General features: G+C 40.2%; 1 protein-coding gene across 1 annotated transcript; it reads left to right on the forward strand.

The window, feature by feature from the left end:
- Window positions 1-578: 578 nt before the first annotated feature.
- LOC146391043 (protein mono-ADP-ribosyltransferase PARP14-like) lies at window positions 579-21,764 on the forward strand. The gene is made up of 13 exons (XM_084923936.1): window positions 579-683; window positions 3,770-3,854; window positions 3,939-4,175; window positions 4,538-4,762; window positions 4,902-4,956; window positions 5,119-5,265; window positions 11,582-11,644; window positions 11,725-11,901; window positions 11,980-12,156; window positions 12,279-12,869; window positions 13,720-13,856; window positions 15,117-15,297; window positions 21,400-21,764. The coding sequence occupies exons 2-13, from the start codon at window positions 3,777-3,779 to the stop codon at window positions 21,690-21,692; spliced, it is 2,361 nt and encodes a 786-aa protein (XP_084780062.1). The 5' UTR covers window positions 579-683; window positions 3,770-3,776; the 3' UTR covers window positions 21,693-21,764.
- Window positions 21,765-24,202: the final 2,438 nt, after the last annotated feature.

Consider the following 24,202-nt stretch of genomic DNA (forward strand, 5'->3'; position numbering starts at 1 on the left):
ATAATTACTAGTGAAATGCATTTCTCAAAACCATATTAAGACATAAATATAATTTAGAGTTAAACTCTGACAGCTGAAACACCTTGTAAAGTATCTGCACAGCAGGTGAGCCAAGAACATCTCCTGACAATTAAATGTTAATTAAATGCTTTCCATTACTGGGTGTGGCCGTGTAAACATGAGAAGGCAATACTTTAAAAGTAAAAGTAAAAATGCACTCAAAGAGTGGCACAAAGACGGATTAGACGGATAGAAAGACGGATTGAAAGTTCTCATGTTAGTATAGAATTGCAGATAAAATGGATAAATATCCATATCAACTTTTTTTAAGACATTGACTTTACAGACGGAGAAAAGGAGAAGGTGAGGAGATTCTTTCAGAAAAGGCGAGACTCCGGGGGAGGCAATTGCGGAAGTCTTGAAAAACTCGGAGGAAGCGTTTATAAAATCTGTTTCAAGGAAAAGAAGGTAGGACAGTCAGTTATTTGTAAAATGTGTTTTCAGATTTGTTTTTAAATGCAGGCTGTTTCAGTGACTCTGTCTATGGCTGTTTTCCAGATCAAGACAGAGTTTTGCAGAGGAAGTTTCACACCATCACTCTTCCTAGTGGAGAAGTGTGGCTGACCGTGAGCCGGACAAGTTCACCACAGACCTCTGACCAGCCATCGACAAGCCAATCACTGGTACAGTTTACTTCCCTTTCAAACATGACTTTTGGTTACAGTAAAAACTGAGCGCCAGAATAATGTGGCCAAACCAGTTTAAGAGGAATGAGTTAACCTGCAGGAAAAGTTGGACAGCTGAGGACAATATTGACAGAAACAGATGATTTTAAAATATTTGAAAGACATTGCAAATACTGCAAAGAATACATTTTAAATAGTAAAACGATCTCTTTTTATAAAAAAAATATATATAATCATTAAATTTGATATCAGGGACAAGTTTAGAGAATATGTTTGTTGTTTTAGAAGAATGGTAAATGGACTGGTTCTTATATAGCGCTTTTCTACTCATCTGAGCACTCAAAGCGCTTTACACAACTTGTGCATTCACCCTTTCACATCTTTCGCACAAGCACATTTTTCTAAGTGCTTTATAGCTAACATTCACACACATTAATACTCCGATGGATGCATCGGAGAGCAATTTGGGGTTAGTATCTTGCCCAAGGATATTTGGCACGTAGACTAGGGGAAGCCAGGAATCGAATCACCAACCTTCCGACCAGTGGATGAGCTGCTCTACCACCTGAGCTACAGCCACCCCATGAATGTCAGTGTTGTATTACTTCCTCTTCTTACAACATTTGGGAAATGGAAACACCAACCACTTTAGTTCTGGAGGTAAATGTTTGTTCCACGTTTGCTGGGCCCTCTTTTGGTTGACAGTTCTCAGGCCTCTTTCACTCTGTCTCACTGTTTATTTATTTATTTTTGTTTTTTGCAATTATTGTACAAGTACACTTTATGTAGTCCTGTGTTGATTGTCTGTTATATGTTGCACCGTGGTCTTGAAGGAAGATTGTCTCGCTTCACTGTGTACTGACCACTGCATATGGTTGAAATGACACTAAAGCCACTTGACTTGACTTGTTGAAAATACAGAGTGAAGTTTAATGTTGTTTAAATAAGAAAGGCCTTCCCTGAAAAATTCGTCATGTGGATGGCACAGCATGCAGATACTTTGTAGACAAGCAAGTAAATCATGTCACATGTGTTACTCCACCTCCACATCATCGAAGATAATGTTTTTTAAAACACAGGTGATAACAAGTCAAATGATAACACTCTCACTGGTCACCTTGCTAACCTTGCTAGTACCAGACTAAAGTGCTGCTTTAAATCTTCACTGTACTTTTTGATTGTAATGTTGTAATGTTATTTGAATTACTGTTCCCTTCCTATCAGTTTAAAGCACATTAAGATGACATGCAGAGAATTGGATATTTTCTCTTTTTCAGTCCATTCTCTGTAATCCCTGGAGATGGTTGTGTGGGAAAATCCCAGTAGAAATATATCTGAAATATTCAAAACAGCCCAAATTTATTCCTCATTCTGATGCTCAGTTTGAACTTCAGAAAGTCATCCTGACCATGTCTAGTAGCGTGTGACTGGCTGATTATCCATGTGTATACATGAGCGCTTGAGCAGCTGTACCTAATATAGTGGCCAGAGAGTGTGTGTCTGTGTGGTTTGATCACACAAAATTTTAAACTCTTTGTGGAATCCAAAGACACCGCATCCCGTTAGCACACGGGTGAAAAACCTGAACATTGTGTTTTAAATTATTCACCAGTCATTGAATTCTGCTTTAGATGGTAAATGGTCTGTATTTGTATAGCGCTTTACTAGTCCCTAAGGACCCCCAAAGCGCTTTACACATCCAGTCATCCACCCATTCACACACTGGTGATGGCAAGCTACAGTGTAGCCACAGCCACCCTGGGGCGCACTGACAGAGGCGAGGCTGCCGGACACTGGCGCCACCGGACCCTCTGACCACCACCAGTAGGCAACGGGTGAAGTGTCTTGCCCAAGGACACAACGACCGAGACTGTCCAAGCCGGGCCTCAAACCGGCAACCTTCCGATTACAAGGCAAACTCCCAACTCTTGAGCCATGATCGCCCATAGGATACTAACTAACTTAGGATACTAACTAATTCAGTTTGCTTATTTGTCAAAGGGGCAACACAATAAAATTACAAATATAACTGTAGAGAACTAGATATGTAAGTGCCACTTGCTGTTTTACCTCATATAACCCTATATATACTTGTATGCAACACTTGTAAAATGTACACTGGCCAAAGTAGTTTTGAACACCTGAGCTTTAGAAATGTTCTGTAAGTTACTTGGACATGTCTAAAATCTTTTTTTTTTTTTTTAGTCAGCGAAAGCAAAATACTTTTTGTAAGGCTGGCCCAGAAGGATTGACTGTCCTGGCTTAGGTCTTTACCAGTATTGCCGACAGGTACAACTGCTATCATGTGGCTGAACCAAAACAAGTGAAAATGGTACTGCAGGACCTGTCCTTTAAGACAGATTATATCAAAGTTTACACAGAGAGTGGCTATGCTGTGGCTGAGAGATTTTAAAGTGGCCACTGTACAGCTGCAGGGTGCAATAGATCTCAACAGGTTGAAAGAAATTCTGACGAAAGACAAGAACGAGGCAAACAGTAGAGAGTTCAGAGTGGACATCAGCTACATGCCAGGTGCCAGTGGAACTGGAATGACCAAAGTCCAACTGAAGACATGAAGACTTTCAAGTTCAATGAAAGCCTTAATGATTTCCAGATGAATCAAGTTTCAACTCAAAAAGCCATTAATCTGCTTCATCCTGAAATGGTTGATGTTTTGATAAAATCCTAGACTTGATTGTCATGAAGCAGACCAAGGTGACCTTACAAGCCTCACATTTTCCAAATCCTTGTGTGTTTGTGTCTGGTCCTCGACGTCATGTTCAGGAGACCAAGGAGGCCCTAACATCAACTCTAGACAGTCTGATAGTAGACACTTTGACTGTAGATGGACCAGGGGCTCAGCAGTACTTCCAGGAAGAGGGTAAAGTGACTAAGGAGCTGATAGAGAGCTCCTGTCACGTCATTATCCGAGATAAGCAAACTGGAGCCACCACAAATGCGCAAAGACCACAAAACACCAGCAGACTCAGCAATACACCACTAATCTAATCTAATCTAATCTAATCTAATCTAATCTAATCTAATCTAATCTAATCTAATCTAATCTAATCTCTAATCTACAGCAGCAGCATGTACAGCACAGTTGGAAACTCTGCAATCAATAGAACAAACCTGAAGATCAAACTCAGCAGTTTAGAAAATGAACAGGTTTGATTATTTCCATTCAATTCTATTTCCCATAGTCCCCAAATAAAATATAAATAATCATGTTATTCAATATTAATTCTGCAGGCAAATGTTCTGGTGGTCCCCATGCTCAACAAGCAGCTGACTTCGACAAATATTGGCAAAAGTTTGTTGGCCAAAGCTGGGAATATATTAAAGTTAAAGTTTGATTCAGTCTTAGCCAGTTGTGCCCTCGCCCCTGGTTATGTTCAGCTGGTTGATGCTCCTCCATCTCTGGGCTGCTCCAAGATTTTCTTCATTGAGTGCTTGCCTTGGGACGGAGTAAGAGGAAAGAGTGTTCAGGTAAAATTAAGGACTTTCATTAACACTTCTGGTGATGGAAAAAAAATAATTCATGGTTAATTTACCTTCAGAAAACCACAGAAATTCACTTTAAAGTGGTGCATATTTGAAAGGATTAACTGGAAAAAACAGAGATATACAAGTTCGTGTGTGCAAAAGTAGAAGCACAGACAAAAGAAAAGATAATAAAATATTTAACTGAAAAGCAAAAGCAATAATGCTCAAACTAGATCAATGCAAGGAAAGATTTATACAACTTTTTTGTGGAGCCTCACAGTTTTCCATGTGTGCTCTGTTTGTTGCAGTGTGCAATCCAACAGTTTGAAAACATAGTTTAAAAATATGTAACTTTTGATTTGCAGGCTCTTGGTAACGGTCTGAAGAAGAGTCTGGAGCTTTGTGCACAGCTGAATTTGGATTCAGTGGCCATTCCGATCATTGGGCCAGGAATTGTTTTACAATACCCTCTGAGAGAAGCCATTCAAGTGTTGACTGACGTCATTCACCAGTTTGGATTATCTGCATCCTCTGGCTCTCTTACAAACATCCACATTGTGATTAAACCTGGTTACCCTGATTCTGAGGCGGTCAGTGTCAATCGATATGTCCTGATCTGATATGTAACATGCATATCATACTATATCACTTAATTTATAAAGCACTTTTAAAAACAAAAAAAGGGCTGTTCTGACCATCCATCGTGTTATTCTGTGTTTTTATCTACAGTGCTACCACGATGTCTACAAACAGCTCAGCTTAAATATGAACCAGGGAGGCCAAGGTAAACTTGCACTACTCATACTGTCTTCAGTATGTGACACTAATGCATAGTAAGCAGATAAAAAGTATTCAGCCAGTGCCATGTTTTACCATCTTCATTAGGACCCTCAGGCATCAGATTAAATATCAGACAAAATCTAATGTGTGGTCTTTTTCCTCTCAGCAATCTTCAGGTCCTTCACCAGCGACCTAGATGACATCATCATCACAGTGGGGAGTGGGGTTAAATTACATGTGGTATTTGGTGACATCATTAATGAGACTACAGATGCTGTGGTGAACACAACCAACTTCAAAAGTTCTAACCTTGGTAGGTAAAAGTGAGGATGCACACAAAGGCAGGAAGGCGGAGTGAGCAGGAGGATCATATTGTAACTGTAAGCCACAATAGTGGAATAGCTCTCTGCGGATAGCAGAGACAAACAGCTGTTCATGAATATCTGCACAGAAACGGGAATGCCCATATGAATATAATCCTTGATGATCCAAGTTGTCAGCAGGTCACTTATATTAGCAAAAACCTCATCATATACTTATGAAAAGCAAGACTAAGAATAGAAAGTCAAGGTCCAACAACATAAGTAATTATGCCACTCATTTCTAATGCATATGGAGCTGCAAAACTAGATAATTTCTTGTTTTTTGGCTCTAGTACCGATCATGGTTATAGTTTCTCATAGTGAAATATAGTGCATATTGGACACATTCAGCAGGAACAGGCTTAGTGGATGACAAAATGCAAAACTCTTAGGCGTAAGTGATGGAAAGCAATCAGGACTCAGATTATCAAACTGTAACAAATATAAGATGTCAGTGACAGTCTGGCAGGGAACAGAGGTGAACTGGTGAACTGGTTTACGTACTGTGGTGTCAGACATGTTTCATTTCCAGCCAAGCAGGTTTGGCAGGGATTAGCCTTTGACTTACCTTTGAGTACCATTTCCCATAAATGCATTTGGATTGATTACGAGAAATAGGGTTGATGAGTCATTTTAAGCAGGAAGCAAGACTAAGAAATCAAATGGGTAGAATCTCTATGTCCAACCGAGACACAAAATGGAACTTAAAATAAAACTGTGGCATGCATTGTCCAATTATTGTTGTTATTTACAGAGATGATTCAAATTTGTACTTAGTAATTAAATACATTTATTAAATATATCAGTATTTAACCAATAGGCATCAGACCTTCATTTTAATAAGATTATCTTAGACTTTTTGGAGACCCAGCTTTTCTTTTGATGTTACAATAAGACTGGCATTTGTGACTTTTATTATATGCTAACAAATAGAAATGTATTTGCTAATCAGCTGTGCAACTTTCCCTAAAATTTACAGAAGCAAAGGTTTACATGTTGCTAACAAAATAGATGGCAATAGGTATGTATGTACAGTCAGGTCCATAAATATTGGGACATCAGCACTATTCTAACATTTTTGGCTCTATACACCACCACAATGGATTTCAAATGAAAGGGATAAGATGTGCTTTGACTGCAGACTGTCAACTTTTATTTCAGGGTATTTACATCCAAATCAGGTGAACGGTGTAGGAATTACAACAGTTTGCATATGTGCCTCCCACTTGTTAAGGGACCAGTGTAATGGGACAATTGACTTCTCAGCTGTTCCGTGGCCAGGTGTATGTTATTCCCTCATTATCCCAATTACAATGAGCAGATAACAGGTCCAGAGTTCATTTCACGTGTCCTATTTGCATTTGGAATCTGTTGCTGTCAACTGTCAAGATGAAATCCAAAGAGCTGTCACTATTGGTGAAGCAACCCATCATTGGGCTGAAACAAACAAAACAAACCCATCAGAGAGATAGCAAAAACATTAGGCGTGGCCAAAACAACTGTTTGGAACATTCTCAAAAAGAAGGAACATGCCGGTGCGCTCGGCAACACCAAAAGACCCGGAAGACCACGGAAAACAACTGTGGTGGATGACCGAAGAATCCTTTCCCTGGTGAAGAAAACACCCTTCACAACAGTTGGCCAGATCAAGAACACTCTCCAGAAGGTAGGTGTATGTGTGTCAAAGTCAACAATCAAGAGAAGACTCCACCAGTGTGAATATAGAGGGTTCACCACAAGATGTAAACCATTGGTGAGCCCCCAAAACAGGAAGGCCAGATTGTGGTTAAGGTGCCAAATGACATCTAAAAAAGCCTTCACAGTTCTGGAACAACATCCTATGGACAGATGAGACCCAGATCAACTTGTACCAGAGAGATGGGAAGAGAAGAGTATGGCGACGGAAAGGAACTGTGCATGATCCTAAGAATACCACCTCATCAGTGAAGCATGGTGGTGGAAGTGTCATGGCGTGGGCATGTATGGCTGCCAGTGGAACTGGTTCTGTTGTATTTATTGATGATGTGACTGCTGACAAAAGCAGCACGATGAATTCTGAAGTGTTTCAGGCAATATTATCTGCTCATATTCAGCCAAATGCCTCAGAACTCATTGGACGGCGCTTTACAGTGCAGATGGACAATGACCCAAAGCATACTGCAAAAGCAACCAAAGAGTTTTTGAAGGGAAAGAAGTGGACTGTTTTGCGATGACCAAGTCAATCACCTGACCGGAATCCGATTGAGAATGCATTTCACTTGCTGAAGACAAAACTGAAGGGAAAATGCCCCAAGAACAAGCAGGAACTGACGACGGTTGCAGTAGAGGCCTGGCAGAGCATCACCAGGGATGAAACCCAGCGTCTGGTGATGTCTATGTGTTCCAGACTTCAGGCTGTAATTGACTGCAAAAGATTTGCAACCAAGTATTTAAAAATGAAAGTCTGATTTATCGTTCTTATTCTGTCCCATTACTTTTGGTCCCTTAGCAAGTGGGAGGCACATATGCAAACTGTTGTAATTCCTACATCGTTCATCTGATTTGGATGTAAATACCCTCAAATAAAAGCTGATAGTCTGCAGTCAAAGCACATCTTGTTTGTATCATTTGAAATCCATTATGGTGGTGTATAGAGCCAAAAATGTTAGAATTGTGTCGATGTCCCCATATACAGCGGCTTGCAAAAGTATTCGGCCCCCTTGAACTTTCCCACATTTTGTCACATTACAGCCACAAACATGAATCAATTTTATTGGAATTCCACGTGAAAGACCAACACAAAGTGGTGTACACGTGAGAAGTGGAACGAAAATCATACATGATTCCAAACATTTGTTACAAATAAATAACTGCAAAGTGGGGTGTGCGTAATTATTCAGCCCCCTTTGGTCTCAGTGCAGTCAGTTGTCCATAGACATTGCCTGATGAGTGCTAATGACTAAATAGAGTGCACCTGTGTGTAATCTAATGTCAGTACAAATACAGCTGATCTGTGACGGCCTCAGAGGTTGTCTAAGAGAATATTGGGAGCAACAACACCATGAAGTCCAAAGAACACACCAGACAGGTCAGGGATAAAGTTATTGAGAAATTTAAAGCAGGCTTAGGCTACAAAAAGATTTCCCAAGCCTTGAACATCCCACGGAGCACTGTTCAAGCGATCATTCAGAAATGGAAGGAGTATGGCACAACTGTAAACCTACCAAGACAAGGCCGTCCACCTAAACTCACAGGCCGAACAAGGAGAGCGCTGATCAGAAATGCAGCCAAGAGGCCCATGGTGACTCTGGACGAGCTGCAGAGATCTACAGCTCAGGTGGGGGAATCTGTCCATAGGACAACTATTAGTCGTGCACTGCACAAAGTTGGCCTTTATGGAAGAGTGGCAAGAAGAAAGCCATTGTTAACAGAAAAACATAAGAAGTCCCATTTGCAGTTTGCCACAAGCCATGTGGGGGACACAGCAACCATGTGGAAGAAGGTGCTCTGGTCAGATGAGACCAAAATGGAACTTTTTGGCCAAAATGCAAAACGCTATGTGTGGCGGAAAACTAACACTGCACATCACTCTGAACACACCATCCCCTCTGTCAAATATGGTGGTGGCAGCATCATGCTCTGGGAGTGCTTCTCTTCAGCAGGGACAGGGAAGCTGGTCAGAGTTGATGGGAAGATGGATGGAGCCAAATACAGGGCAATCTTGGAAGAAAACCTCTTGGAGTCTGCACAAGACTTGAGACTGGGGCGGAGGTTCACCTTCCAGCAGGACAACGACCCTAAATATAAAGCCAGGGCAACAATGGGATGGTTTAAAACAAAACATATCCATGTGTTAGAATGGCCCAGTCAAAGTCCAGATCTAAATCCAATCGAGAACCTGTGGCAAGATCTGAAAACTGCTGTTCACAAATGCTGTCCATCTAATCTGACTGAGCTGGAGCTGTTTTGCAAAGAAGAATGGGCAAGAATTTCAGTCTCTAGATGTGCAAAGCTGGTAGAGACAATCCCTAAAAGACTGGCAGCTGTAATTGCAGCAAGAGGTGGTTCTACAAAGTATTGACTCAGGGGGCTGAATAATTACGCACACCCCACTTTTCAGTTATTTATTTGTAAAAAATGTTTGGAATTATGTATGATTTTCGTTCCACTTCTCACGTGTACACCACTTTGTGTTGGTCTTTCATGTGGAATTCCAATAAAATTGATTCATGTTTGGGGCTGTAATGTAACAAAATGTGGAAAAGTTCAAGGGGGCCGAACTTTTGCAAGCCACTGTATATGGACCTTACTGTATATGGGTCAGAATAACTCAGTCCTGGTGCTGATTAGCCATGTTTGCATACTAAAAGTAGCACAAGATTAGCATGTAGCTTCACAAACTTGCCATCACTGACAGATTGTAAGTCCTTTAATGCATGGCTGGACTGGGACAAAAAATCGGCCCGGGCATTTAGACTAGAGACCGGCCCACCAGGTATTATAGGAAAAACCATGAAGCCTTTGAATGAAAACATACTGTTGTCACAGTGATGTACACTATCTTGTTGGTATATATGTATCAATCTAATAAACTTAAACCTACACCATCCTCCCTATTCTGGTATTCTAAACAGTACCCGAAAGTAGACTGCTTGGTCGAGTTAACCTCCTGAACTATCTAGAGCACATGGTGAAAACCTGAAATTAAGACAGAGAAGACTAGAGGTGAGACATGATCATTACTAATTACTGATGACAGATTTAGATATATTTTCACAAACCATTCATTTCCCACATCAATAAACAGCATGGCAGGGCAAAATATTTTTTCTAACATGGCAACCTTTAAAAAGTGAAAGGAGATAGAAAGACAGGTGAGAAAGAATAAAACTTAATGGACTTTTTGATGGCATTTTACACACAGTACTGGTACAGTATCTAGAAAATGTGGGAAAATACTGGCATCATATACAGTACTTTCTTCTGAAGAAATTATGATGGGACCCTAAAAAAAATTACTATGTACAATAATGGATTTCTATACAGTTTACATCAGATGAAAACGGTTGTAAGATTCAGATAATTATTTAATAACAGTCAGACATTTTAAATGAGAATAAGAAAGAAAAGTATTTCCTTGTGCCCCCCTCTCCCTGTTAATGCCCTACCTGCCCCCCTGGCAAAACTTTGCTAGACCCTCCCCTGCACAGTTACCAGCTGTCAGCTACTTAGAAAAGGATCCTGGTGTTATTTGTCTCTCAGAAACAGTTCATAACTTCCCTTCAACTCATTCATGTCACCTAAAAGGTAAACCTGTTTCTCCATCACCTGTTCAGCTCCGATGATTCAGTAAGGACATCTCCTGGTTTCATCTTCATGTTTCCCTCTCACCAGATAACCAAACCGATATCATGACCAGCAGCTTTTACAGCTGTGGCTCCAGCAAACATCAGCTGATACTAGAAATTAATATTAAATAAATTCTAACAACAGCTGATCAAGCTTAAACGTGCTGCTGTTGTTTAGCGCGACATCCGTCGGTTTCTTCTTTCTGGCGCAAAGTGGGCGATAAACAAACAAGAGAGAAAAGCCGATCAGCTGATCATTGATCAGTTTCATGATTGAAGTAGAAACAGGAGAGGGAGGGGGAGAGAATGAGAGAAGAAGAGGCAGCTCTTCTTCTTCAGCTTCTCTGAATACCAGACGATTCCATTTTTTAGGGGACGGTTGGAAACTCTAATAACTAACCTTATAAATAAAATAAGATAAAACAAGTTCAACATCAGTAACATCATAGCACCCGCCCAGCTGTATATAAACTCCGTCATGCTAGCTAGTACACAGTACGAGTTATTGTAACTGACTGTAAAAAGTCAGCACAACGAAAATAAACTCCACCTAAACTTGGTTTATATCTGACCCAGATAGACTGCAGGTCATAAATTCTTACCTGAAGTTCAGTTCACCGCCTCGGGTCTCTGCTCCTCCTGCCTCTCCGTCATCCACCTGCCAGCGTGTTGCACCTGCTGGCCTCCACCACTTGCTAATGTTACTGAATCTGTGGAAGCTCCGCCATAGCCACCACCAAACAACTGAGTTATTTTTACACATCTCCCAGCATCTGGCCAATCCACCACTTGTCAGTGTTTATACCGTTACGGAAAAAAACGAGAAAAAAAACAAACAAAAAAAAAAGCCTATCGGCCCACCGGGCACATGCCCGGTATGCCCAATGGCCAGTCCAGCTATGCTTTAATGTATATTTTTATGATTTCTCGTCTTCTATAGATGGAGTATGCAAAGACATCTTAACTAGAGCTGGACCAGAGGTGGAAGCCGAGCTAAAAGCAGGTGAGAAAAAGAAAAGCAGTTACTTAAATTCTCATCTTATCTGCTTCTCACTAATCATTCCTCTCCCACTTTCTGTGTAGCAAAAGTAAATCGAGGAGAAATTTATGTGACGCAGCCTGGAAACTTCCCCTGTAAAGCTATTTTTCACATGCATGGAAAACAGGATGAAGTCCTCATTGAACAACTTGTATGTGATATTATTTACTATTGTGAATCGTATAATTACAGTTCAGTGGCAATTCCTGCCATCTGTGCTGGTAAGTATTTTGTTTAGCATTTCTATTTATTCTGTTTGTTTTTAAACACACGCCTGAATGCAAGTGGTGTTTTAACAGGAGCTGGAGGTTTGGATCCTGCTATTGTGGCAGGAGCCATTCTTCGAGGGATCAAGTCTTCTACATCATCAATGAACAGCCTCACCAACATCCGCCTCATCCTGATTAAGATCGATGTCTTCTCGGCTTTCAAAGAGGAAGCGATGCAGATGTATTCCCCAGCTGTCATCAACAGAGGTGACAGTATTCACAAACTGCCATCTTGTGTGGTTATTTAGTGTATTGACTTTTAAAATAAAAAGGGATTAAATTATTATTTTACTGAAAATACTTGCTTATTTGTTTGATCCACCTTTCAGTGTTATTTCAAGAACAACAACAGCAACAACAGCCTCCTCCTTCTGTGAGTGCATGCCTCAGCAGACTCCGAATCAGGTCTACAAGTCAGCAGTCTGTCTTGGGTCTTTCCAAAAAACATGTTGACTCTGCCATGGAAAAGCTGAAGCATCAATATCAGACACAGTACTCCAAGGAGCAACTGGAACTCCTCAGCCAGGATGACATGATGGAGCTTAAGGAACTGGTGGAGGCCGAGGGTTTATTCATGCAAACTGATCAATCTGGCACCCTAACAGTGAGCGGGCTAAAAGATGGGGTCACCCAGGTGATGCAGAAAATGAATCATTTTCAGTTCATGGCCCTTGCTAGAGAGGTGAGAGTCAGGGAGGAGGAGGATTTGTACCTCCGAGTGGTTTGGTGCATCCTGGCACATAACGGTAACTGGGAACGCCTTCCCAGAACAGCCAATCACCAACTGGAAAACAACAAATTAACAGAAGTAATAACTGATGCCCAGGGACTCATATGGGAGGTTAATCTACAGACAATGATGGCCACACAACAACTGAGCAGACAGACGACGAATCTGAAACGACTTGAGAATCTCTCAGGTGAGAAGATCTCAGTGATGTTACAAAATGAGCCTGACTGATATTGGAGTTTGATGCTTGAGAGTAATACAAAACCAAAAGAAACAAATATTAAGGTGTACAAGATGTAATGAAAGAACAGAGTACAAATAGAAATGCAAAATGTATTGCAAACTGCGGCACCTGTAAGAAAAACAATCATACAACACCTGGAACACAAAACTTAAAAGTGTACAGACAACCCCGCTAGAGCCTGGCTTCCTTGGTTCAAGCCATAGATCAGGGTCCTGGGCATCCAGGCATCCAAAAATCACCCAGTACGTGGCAGAGAGAGGTGATACAAAAAATGTGACCCGTGTGTACCTAGTAGGGTGTGTGAAACAGGGGTGCAGAAAGATGGCTCCACCCACTGTGACATATGGAAGCCACAACCCTCCATCAAGACCCTACGTGTATGAATGATGTATGAGGAAGTGGGTGAGAGGGAGGGCCAGGGTAAGTAAGAATGGGAGGTAGAGTAAATGTTAAAAAATGTTAAGGTTTTTAAAGAAATAATTGCACAAAAAATCAGAATCAGAATACTTTAATTAATCCCTAAGGAAATTATGTTACTACTAAACTAATTGAAGTAAAGAAGGCTGCAAAAGTAAATATGAAAGTAACCATAATCAGTTCATTTTTAATCATGAAATATACAAATCCCACATCAGCAATAAGGGAGGAACACGTTGTATATATATATATATATATATATATGATTTGTTGATTGCCACTTACTACAAAATTTGTAGTAAATAGCAAAAAATAAATCGCAGCATAGGCTCTCCCTGTGTCTTCTCGTGTGTATGCTGTATATGCTTGTCTCTTTCAGACTTTACTTTTCCTCTGTACTGGGACAGCATGGCTGCCAGTGAAAATATGAAGGTCATTCCCCTGGAGCCTACCTCTGCAGAGTACCGAACAGTGAAGAAGGCCTTCAAACGAACCGTCACCAAAACTGTGATGAAGGTGGGTGGCTCTCCCTGCGCAAATGAACATTTCAGTTTCTACTTTTTATTACCTGTCTTATTATATGCATCCTGCTTCATCACTACTTTATTCTTCCAAAGAATTACAACCAATGGTATTAAATGTTATTCATGAAATATTATGCTACTGTAAAGTGGAACAAATAGATATTTCTTATTTACTTTGATTTAATATATGTGTATATTATATACAGTAAATCCCCATTATTTATTTATTATTGCTTCCTGATTATAATATCCTACCATTTTGTTTTGTAACCCCAGCAACATGCCCAGAGATGTCCATATAGATATAGATATACACACATACTGATACAAATATACACACAGTGTGTGTAAATAGCGTGTGAGAACTGTATCTTTGCATAGGTCATGCTGGAACATTATTTCAGTTCCTTAGTTTGTGCAAGTGTTTCACTTCCATATACATGGTTACAAATGGTAAATGGCCTGTATTTGTATAGCGCTTTACTAGTCCCTAAGGACCCCAAAGCACTTTATACATTCAGTCATCCACCCATTCACACACACATTTACACACTGGTGATGGCAAGCTACATTGTAGCCACAGCCGCCCTGGGGCGCACTGACAGAGGCGAGGCTGCCGGACACTGGCGCCACCGGGCCCTCTGACCACCACCAGTAGGCAACGGGTGAGGTGTGTTGCCCAAGGACACAACGACCGAGACTGTCGGAGCCGGGGCTCGAACCGGCAACCTTCCTATTACAAGGCGAACTGCCAACTCCTGAGCCACGATCGCCCCGTCGCTCAAACAAGTTACAAGAAATCACTTAATGTCACATTTTATTAAAAAAACTAATTTCCCCATTCAAAAGATATAATTTATTTAATTAAATTGTATTTATTTATTAATTTATTAATTTATTAATTAATTGATTTGGGATTGTAGGAGGATTTTAGTTTTAGTCCACTATATCTCTGTAGTCCAATAAATTGATGATCTTCATAATTTTCTCAGAAACAATACAAAGAAAGATATTACAATACAGTTGTAAAACCTGCCTGCAAATCATTGTGTTTTCAGTTTCTCAGATTTGCAGTATTAAAGTAATTAATTGATCGCTGATGACAACACAAAAATCTTCTCATACTTGAGATGCACGCCTCAATTTAAGGCCCACATAATATAAGTATAAAACTACTCCTCAGATGTAATTAATATCCTTGATTACCTTGTTTGGCAGCTTGTTGATCCTTTGGCCTTGTTCTTTCTGTCAGATTGACCGTTTGCAGAACGTTCACCTGTGTCGCGCCTATGAAGCACAAAAGAAGCACATTTCTGATAAGAACGCACATGAAGGAGGAGCAGGGGAGAAACTTCTGTACCACGGGACGACCCAGGAAAATTGTTACTCCATAATGAAAACTGGATTCAACAGGAGCTTTGCTGGGCAAAATGGTGAGTGTTTTTATAGTCTACAATTACAGAACATATTAGCATTTATCTCCTAAGGTTTTGAAAAGTACCAAATGCAAACTGTCAGTGCCAACAACTTGCATAACATGTTTTAACCAAAGTCAACAATGGAGTCTTCTTACATTTGCACAAATATTTTCAAAGCACTAAACAAGTAGAACAAGGAGAGCTACAATTAAATGTCGAAAGAAAAAAAACATTGTCTTTACATTAACAGGTTTTCTGTTTCAGGGCATAATAAAAGTAACCTGGTCCTTAGCAGTCTAGTCTTAAAATTAAGTAAATAAAACCCCGGTTGATAGGAAAACATGGTATATTAAGTTTCATTATTCTTTTAATAAAAATTAAGCAAAAGGGGGAACCAGTGTATGAAAACTAAAGTGTCCCCTTAAGAAAACATCTTTATAAAAACAGGAGTTTGGGCATTCTACTGATCTAGAGCATTCAGGTGTGTGTCAACACAATACCACAATTTTTCTAGGAGTGGACGTCCAAGCAAAGTTGCCCCAAGGTCAGGACCTTGCAATGCTCAGAAATTGTGAAACACCCGAGAGCTACATCTCAGACTCTACAGGCATCAGTTAGCATGTTAAAATAAAGTTCATCTCTGTACAGCTAGAAAACAACTGAAAGAGTATGGCTTGTTTGGAAGGGTTGTATTTTTTAGTGCAGATACAAGACTAGTGCACCTTACAGTCATTCAGTCGACCATGAACGCCTCTGTTCTAGAGAGTCTAATGTGAGGCTATCTGTCTGACAGCTAAAGCATATCCAAACTGGATCATGCAGCAGGATAATGATCCCAAGCACAGCAAATCTACAACAGAATGGCTGAAGAAAAAGTGATGCAATGGCCCAGTGTCCTTACTCAAATGCTGTGGTGGGACCTTGGGAGAGCTGTTCATAAATAAATTCCTGCAAACCTCAATGACCTGAAACAACGCAGTAAAGAAGAGTGGGCTGAAATTTATCCATAACAATGTGCAAGACAGATAAAATCACACAAGAAATTATTACTTGAAATTATTGCTACTTAAGATGGTTTAATTATTAAGGTATTGAGTCGTAGGGTCTTAGTTTTTCATACACTGCTTCTGCATTTTGGTTTAGTTTATTTTAAACAAAATTTACTATCGTGTATGAGACTTAACAGATTTTTTACCTTATGAAGTGGTACATGAGAAAAAACACTTTGTATTAATAGTTTTTTTACTCCATCAGTCCATCGAGCGGGCGTTGGTTGGCATGAGCAACCAACTTTGTGAACACCATAACACAAAATGAGGCGACATAGGATTTTCAAATCAATATCATAGGTGTCTCTATTAAAAATCTTGTATGAGTTCAAATCTCAGTGGCCTTGAAGTCAACACCCCTGTTTCAGTCTTTTTAAAGATGACATTCAGAGTTTTTTCCCAATTTGCATTCAGTGAATTTTCATAATAGTAGTAAGCCTTTCACTGGTTCTGACTACCAGGAAAGAAAATGTTGTCCAATCAAATTGTTTTTAATCCCCCAATGTTTGTAAGGTAATCAGAAGACTGAAATAATGTTTTAGGGAAAAAAAGTTTTTATTTTTAAGATATCACATGCGCAGAGGACATTGGAAGGCCAAACAGGTAAAACTGAACTTTGATGGCAAACAGTTGCTCCCCCCGACCCAAAAAAAGGGGTAAACCTAAGAACAAGTTTAACATCCACAGACCAGCATCTCTTTTGATTAGTTCTGTTGTGCTTATTTGGAATGATGCTTCAAAAAGCAATTCCCCTTATTGGAATCACAGAGAAATACCGTGCACTTTGTGCACATCACTTGTGTTTTGCTCTTGCAGTTGGATCTGCGACATCTTGACGCATCTGTTTCATGTCCACCATCTCTGGAAGATGGATAGCAACATAGCGTCTCAGAGCTTCATTTGGCTGTGGTTTCCACTTTTGTTGTGGGGGAGTAGAGTCATCTTCACTGTCACTTGCGCTTCCTGCTTGAGCCCAAGTAATCAACTCTTCACCAAGGAGCAGCTCGAAGTCGAGGAACTTCAGTGGTTTCTTCCTCCACAACTGCAAGTCACTTCTATACCGAAGCCACGAGTTGTTTATTTCCAGATTAAAAAAGTGTAGAACTGCACATACTGTCCGAGTGCAAGAGGCCATCCTGTAGAAACTCAACATTCGGTCAACAAGGTCACGCTACCCATGTTGGTAGTGTACTCAGCAACTGCCAGTGGCTTTGGCACCTGGACAAACTTTTTGTCTTTCTTGGATCATCTTGTGCATGTGTTCTGAGGTTCAATACCATAGGCAGAGGATGCCTCATGAAGGTTCCAGTTCCAGTCAGCCCTTTCATCTTTAGGGTTTCAAGGAGGTTAATAGTTGTAAAGAACCTGTCAAAGAACAGGTGGGTTCCTTGGGGAACAGACTCTGCCAAATGAAGAACAGTTTGCTCTCCAATGCCTATTCCTCCTGTATCTTCAAAGGTAGTCTTGCCTTGGTAGACCACAAAGTCTAGTTGGTGCGGCTAAGACAAACACCTTCAATCCAGTTGGGCATGACTTGCCTGGTACATACAGGCGCACTGGCGCAATTGTTAAACAAAATTTGGCATTGTTTTAAAATAGTCAGATATGTGGATGTAGAACCCACACACAGGACTCTTTGAATGAAGACAGTGTGTTAATTTACAGTGAGGTGAGTGACAAAATGCAGAATATTTTCTTCTGGCGATTATTGTCTCCATTTCCTCTGTTCCCAAAACCTGTGCGTCAGCTCGATCCACCTGTTTCCGTAATTCTGCAGGAAACACTACAAAAGCTGTTGTTCATGACGGGGAAACCACTTTCCGGACCTGGACTTGCAAGTAGACCAGAACACATCACACACACATGCACACACACAGATGAGGAAACGGGGAACTTGAAGACACATCACCATGGCAAGGCACCCAGTGAGGACAGTGGGCCATGACAAAAATACAAACTCAAGATGTACTTTGAATTCCTGCTCCAGAGTGGACGCCGACTGGACTGTTCAGCTTGATCTGACTCCTCAATATCTGCTTGCCCTGCCTGAATTTCATCCTCAGAGCTCCCTGAATCATCAGACAACTCAAGATCTGAGTTTCCCTCAACAATGTGCAATAAAATTCAATATGCTTCTGGTCATTTGAAAAAACAGAAGAAAATGGAGGAAATAACTACAAATGTCCACTACAGAGAACATTTCTTTAAACCAGGGGTCGGCAACCCTAGGCATGCGTGCCACAGTTGGCACGCGAAGGAATAAATGATGTCACGACCATAACTAGACTGGCCATCGGGCATACCGGGCATTTGCTCGGTGGCCCGATGACGGTGTAAACAATGAAAGGTGGTGGATTGGCCAGATGCTGGCCGGTGTGTAAAAATAACTCAGTTGTTTGGTGGTGGCATCGCAGACCTTCCACAGATTCAGTAACATTAGCAAGTGGTGGAGGCCAGCAGGTGGATGAGGGAAAGGGGAGGCAAGAGGAGGAGAGACCCGAGGCAGCCGCCGGTCCGAGTGTCAGGTGAACTGAACTTCAGGTAAGAAGTTATGACCTGCAGTTTATCTGTGTCAGATATAAACCAAGTTTAGGTGGAGTTTATTTTCGTTGTGCTGACTTTTTACAGTCAGTTACAATAACTCGTACTGCGTACTAGCTAGCATGACGGATTTTATATATTTCTGGGTGGGTGCTATGATGTTACTGATAGTGAACTTTATTTTATTCATAAGGTTAGTTAGTAGAGTTGCCAACTGTGTCGTAAAAAACAGAATCGTCCCGTATTGAGAGAAATTATTACGCGTTTCGTGTTGAGCTGAGAAGGAACGCAGTTTGTCCCGGACTTCAGCTAGGATGGAAAAAGACACAAAGGTGGATTTATTCTGTCGTTACGCTGCACAGCTGCCTCTTCTTCTCTCATTCTCTCCTGTTGCTACTTCAATCATGAAACTGATCAATGATCAGCTGATCGGCTTTCTCTCTTGTTTGTTTATCACCCACTTTGCGCCAGAAAGAGGAAACCAGCGGATGTCGCACTAAACAACAGCAGCACGTTTAAGCTTGATCAGCTGTTGTTAGAATTTATTTAATATTAATTTCTAGTATCAGCCGATGTTTGCTGGAGCCACAGCTGTAAAAGCTGCTGGTCATGATATTGGTTTGGATATGTGGTGAGAGGGAAACATGAAGATGAAACCAGGAGATGTCCTTACTGAATCATCAGAGATGAACAGGTGATGGAGAAACAGATTTACCTTTTAGGTGACATGAATGAGTTGAAGGGAAGTTATGAACTGTTTCTGAGAGACAAATAACACCAGGATCCTTTTCTAAGTAGCTGACAGCTGGTAACTGTGCAGGGGCGGGTCTAGAAAAGTTTTGCCAGGGGGGCCAGGTAGAGCATTAACAGGGAAAGGGGGGCACAAAGAAATACTTTTCTTCCTTATTCTCATTTAAAATGTCTGACTGTTATTAAATAATTATCTGAATCTTACAACCAAATCAGATTTTCTCTCACATGAGTGTCCTCAGGTAGCTGTCTGAATGCCGGACACTCAGAGACCTGTGTCTCTGAGTGGGAGACCAGAGATCACATTAACATGTGTATCTCTGTATTAACAGACATGCCATATTGGCTTAGTTTATTTTTCTTATCATTGTTGTGAGGAGACCATAAATAGCATTTGTATTTTCTGTTGTACAGTCCATTTGCTGTTATGGAGTTCTTGTTATGGATAAAAAGTCTTTTTTCTTTTGTCTTTTTTGGTTCAAAATAGCTGATAACTATTCACTGATAGCTGCCAACATCTGCAAACAAATATAATTCTATAAAGTGGTTCTGTATTGTGTGTAACTGTTCATATAGAGCGTTATTAAATTTATTGCTAATGCAATCATATGGCATGCTGATTTCTGAGGGAATTTTAAATGGCACTCGCCATCAGAAAGGTTGCCTACCCCTGCTTTAAACACTTCAATACTATCCTTAATTAAAGTAAAATTAGCATACTATGCTTTAATGTGTTATTATTAAGGGACTTATCTAAAATATGTTAACAACATTTATAGTCAAAAATTGCTCAATAAAATGTTTTATGCACTTACTTTTTTTTCTTCCCATAAAATGTGCTTGTAGTGATGGCCGTCATGTTCCTTGATGAAAAAACTAAAGTTCCCAAAGCCTCACCTCTTCACATTTGGTATCATTGGAAAGCCCTAAATGTGCTCTGTAGATACCAAAAGGAGGTAATTCTGTAGTATGTAATGGATGGGAGATATTCAGGTTTAGAAATGTCCTCTACAGAGGACAAATTTGTATTGCTGATTGTCAGGAGGATACGAGTGTAAGTACAACTGTATGGAATTTTGGGCCAGAGCACAATTTGATAAGAGAAGTGTTAAAGGATGTTCCACGCTTCAGAGAACTGACTCTTAAGGTGCATAGAGTTAAGTGTTAATTACAGTATTTGTTACTAGTTACCAATGAGGAGAGTTAATGTGTTTAAAGAAACCTTTGACAAGTAACAGGCAGTCAACTATAACCACTGTTTGGTCCTGCATACTGTCATGACAATGCAGGTAAGAATACACTGTGATTACGCGCACATAAGAATGAATAAATCATTTTCATGTCTGGTGACATTGGTGTTTGAAGGATGACATGGAAGGCAGGGATTTGTTTTTTGTGTTTTTTCTTTTTACACTGTTAAGCATTTGTAGCTTACACATGAAACCTGGGGGTTTAAGTGTCGGTGGGGTTTTAAGTGATTGTGAAGATGTTTTCAGGCCTAGTACAATAACAGCACTTGATTCCTTATCAGGTTGAAAGATGTTTTTGTGTTCCTGTCAATCAACAGTTTAGTTAAAACACATGGTGAAAGATATGAAAGTAACAGTACAATGAACTAGTAATTCTGTGTTCTAGAGTTTATACTTCCAGGGTATTTGTGACACTTAAAGATCTACTGCCAGGAGGCTGAGGGGTATCATGTAATTAATGTTGCAAGTCACTACAGTTTAAAGAGGATCACCTATTGTTAATTTTGTTTTTTTCTTTTCACATTCAGCAACTTCATATGGTCGTGGGACCTACTTTGCTGTAAAAGCCAGCTACTCAGCCCACCCCACCTACTCCAAGCCAGCTGCTGATGGTTCTCAGTTAATGTTCGTCGCCCAAGTCCTCACAGGCGTCTACACTCAGGGTCAAAAGGATATGATGGTGCCTCCACCTCGAAACCCCCAGCAGCCTCACGACCGTTACGACAGTGTGGTAGACAGAATGTATAAACCCAGCATGTATGTTGTGTTTCATGATAACCAAGCGTACCCTGACTACCTCATCACATTCAAGGGAGAGTAAAGGAAAAGTGTTTTCCACTGTTTACAAAGGAAGGTGTCTTAAAAACCCCAAAATAATAATATAAAACTTATATATGTACATTTGAAACTACAGACAATTATATTTAATGAAATTAAATTAAGTATTGAATTATATCTGATTTTAAACTTAATTATTGATCTGCCACTGAATTAGCTAAACAGTAGCTGCTTCTGATTAAATGAAATGAAAAGTCCTGAGAACCAGCCTTTTATGGCCTCATTTATGGTCTCTGTAATGGACATTTGTTTTTAGTCAATATCTTTTGACCTCTTTGAGCTACCCTATTAAGTCCTGATGTACTAAATAGAGGACATCCTGGGCTTTCCATTGATATCTCATGTGTTTGGATTGTCTCTATTACTTCTAAAGAGGAAGAAAATCACCAAAAAAGGTCAATGGGAAGAGTCTCTTATTCTCGGTTCTCAGGTGGATATGTATATAAACACTGGAAACATATTACAAGATTATGCCATTTTTAATCTTTTATATAGTTGACATTTGCATCATATATCTTCACTTTGTAAAGTATAAAGCACTTAGAATCACATCTAATTAATCTGAGAACTTTTCACAATACCATAATAAAGATTTATTGAGTGATAGTCTGGTCCATGCTTAAAAGAGGGAAAAATTAGAGTAGGTGGGTGATCAACATTCAAAAGGAAACTGTGAATTTTTAATTGAATAGTTGTAACCAGAGATGGGCAGTAACGCGTTATACGTAATGTGTTACAGTGGTCCCTTTTTTGTCGCAGGAGTTAGGTTCTAAAAATAATCTGCGATAGGTGAAATCCGCAAAGTAGCAAACTTTATTTTTTACAATTATTATAGATGTTTTAAGGCTGTAAAACCTCTCTGTCATGATCCTGGGTCCTTTTGACCCAGCGTTTTGTGTTTTCTCTTATTGCGATTTTGGTTCTGTTCTTCCTCTGTTTAGTGTTTACTCTGTTCTGCCCGTGTGTTCCTGTATCTAGTCCGCGTTTCTTAGTTTGTGTCCTTTCATGTGTAAGTTCCTGTTTTATTGTGAAGGTCTGCGTCTTATGTGAGTGTTTTCAGTTTGCCTCCCTAGTCTCGTCACGTTAATCACTCCCAGCTGTGTTCCCCACCTGTGTGTAATCTCCCTGTGTTCTCTGAGTGTATTTAAGTTGTGTCTTCTGTCCTAGTAGTTGCTGGTTCGTCTGTGTTGTTTCCCCTCGGTCTCCCTGCATCTCTCCATGTGTATTTCCCCGGACCTCCCTGCATCTTCGTTTCTGGTTTGTTTTGTTAGTCTTACCCAGTTTAGGTTCCAGTTTCATGTTCCCAGTGCCTTTGTTGTTTGTATTTCCTTCGTTAATAAATACTCACCTGCACCAGAGCTGCCGCGTCCTGGTCCTAAATAATTCCACACGGCTTGCCTCGGCAAACCGTGACACTCTCACTACACACTTTATACACTTTTCTCAGACAGGCATGAACATTTTCACACTTTTTTCTCTTGTTTAAACACTCTCAAAGTTCAAACCTTAATAGAAAAATAAGTCCAGTATTATAGAAAAAAAACAAAGATCAGACCCTGTTTTCAGGTCCAGAACATGGGAATAGAGCATTAATGAATCAATGGTACAGAAGTAGAGGAAGCAAGAAGAATGAGTCGAGTAAAGTTTGACTCTTCTGACTGTTTTGTTTCGCTTAATGCGTCTTATAATGCGGTCTACCTTATGGTCCGAAAAATACGGTTACTTCTACCTTCCTTTAGCATGTCCAGAAGCAAGGGCGTAGATTTGGCATGGACGGAAGGAACATGTCCTCATTAATATCCAGCGATTATTGAATTGTCCCCACCAATAATTTGATCTCTTCAAGTAAAGAAAAACAAACCCGATAGAAAGAAAAAAAAACGATCTGTCAACGTCTCATTCACCCAGCGGTGCAGAAAGAGTTCTCTACTGGAGTCCTACTTCATGTGACAAATCTGGCCAGTGTGATTGGCTGTGCCTTTCAGGGAGTTATGTTTAGTTTTAGCAGTGGTAAGCCTGCGCTGCGAGGACCTGCAAGGAAGAGAGGAGGATGGCAGCAAAAAGGAAGAACCTGGATATAAGACAGTATTTTTCAAAGAAACCTGTAAGTCACTTAAAGCCAAGTTAACACATAAAATGTGTCCGTCATAATAATGTTACAGGCTATACTAAGCTTTGGCCCACATCAGTCTAAAATTGTATGTAACCATGAATAGCGTGTTTTGGAAACTAACTGCACAACAGGCAGCACTATTAGTTATCTCAGTCTCCCAGAGTAGCATTTCTAATTTTGATTGAAACTGTCAGAGAAAACAGCAGCCTCGAGTAAGCCAGGATATTAGTTTACAGAGGCTGTTAAAATTATATGTCTAACGTTAAAATGTTGGTGACACAATAATTTCATCCTAGTGGCACTGACATATTCATAGGGTTAATTTTTGAGACAAAATATCATGAGGTAGTCATGATTGTGCAAATATTCCACCTTGTAGT

The sequence above is a fragment of the Perissodus microlepis genome, chromosome 3 (assembly GCF_051167445.1).
Source record: "Perissodus microlepis isolate ML-2025 ecotype Zambia chromosome 3, ASM5116744v1, whole genome shotgun sequence".
NCBI classification, from domain to species: Eukaryota; Metazoa; Chordata; class Actinopteri; order Cichliformes; family Cichlidae; genus Perissodus; species Perissodus microlepis.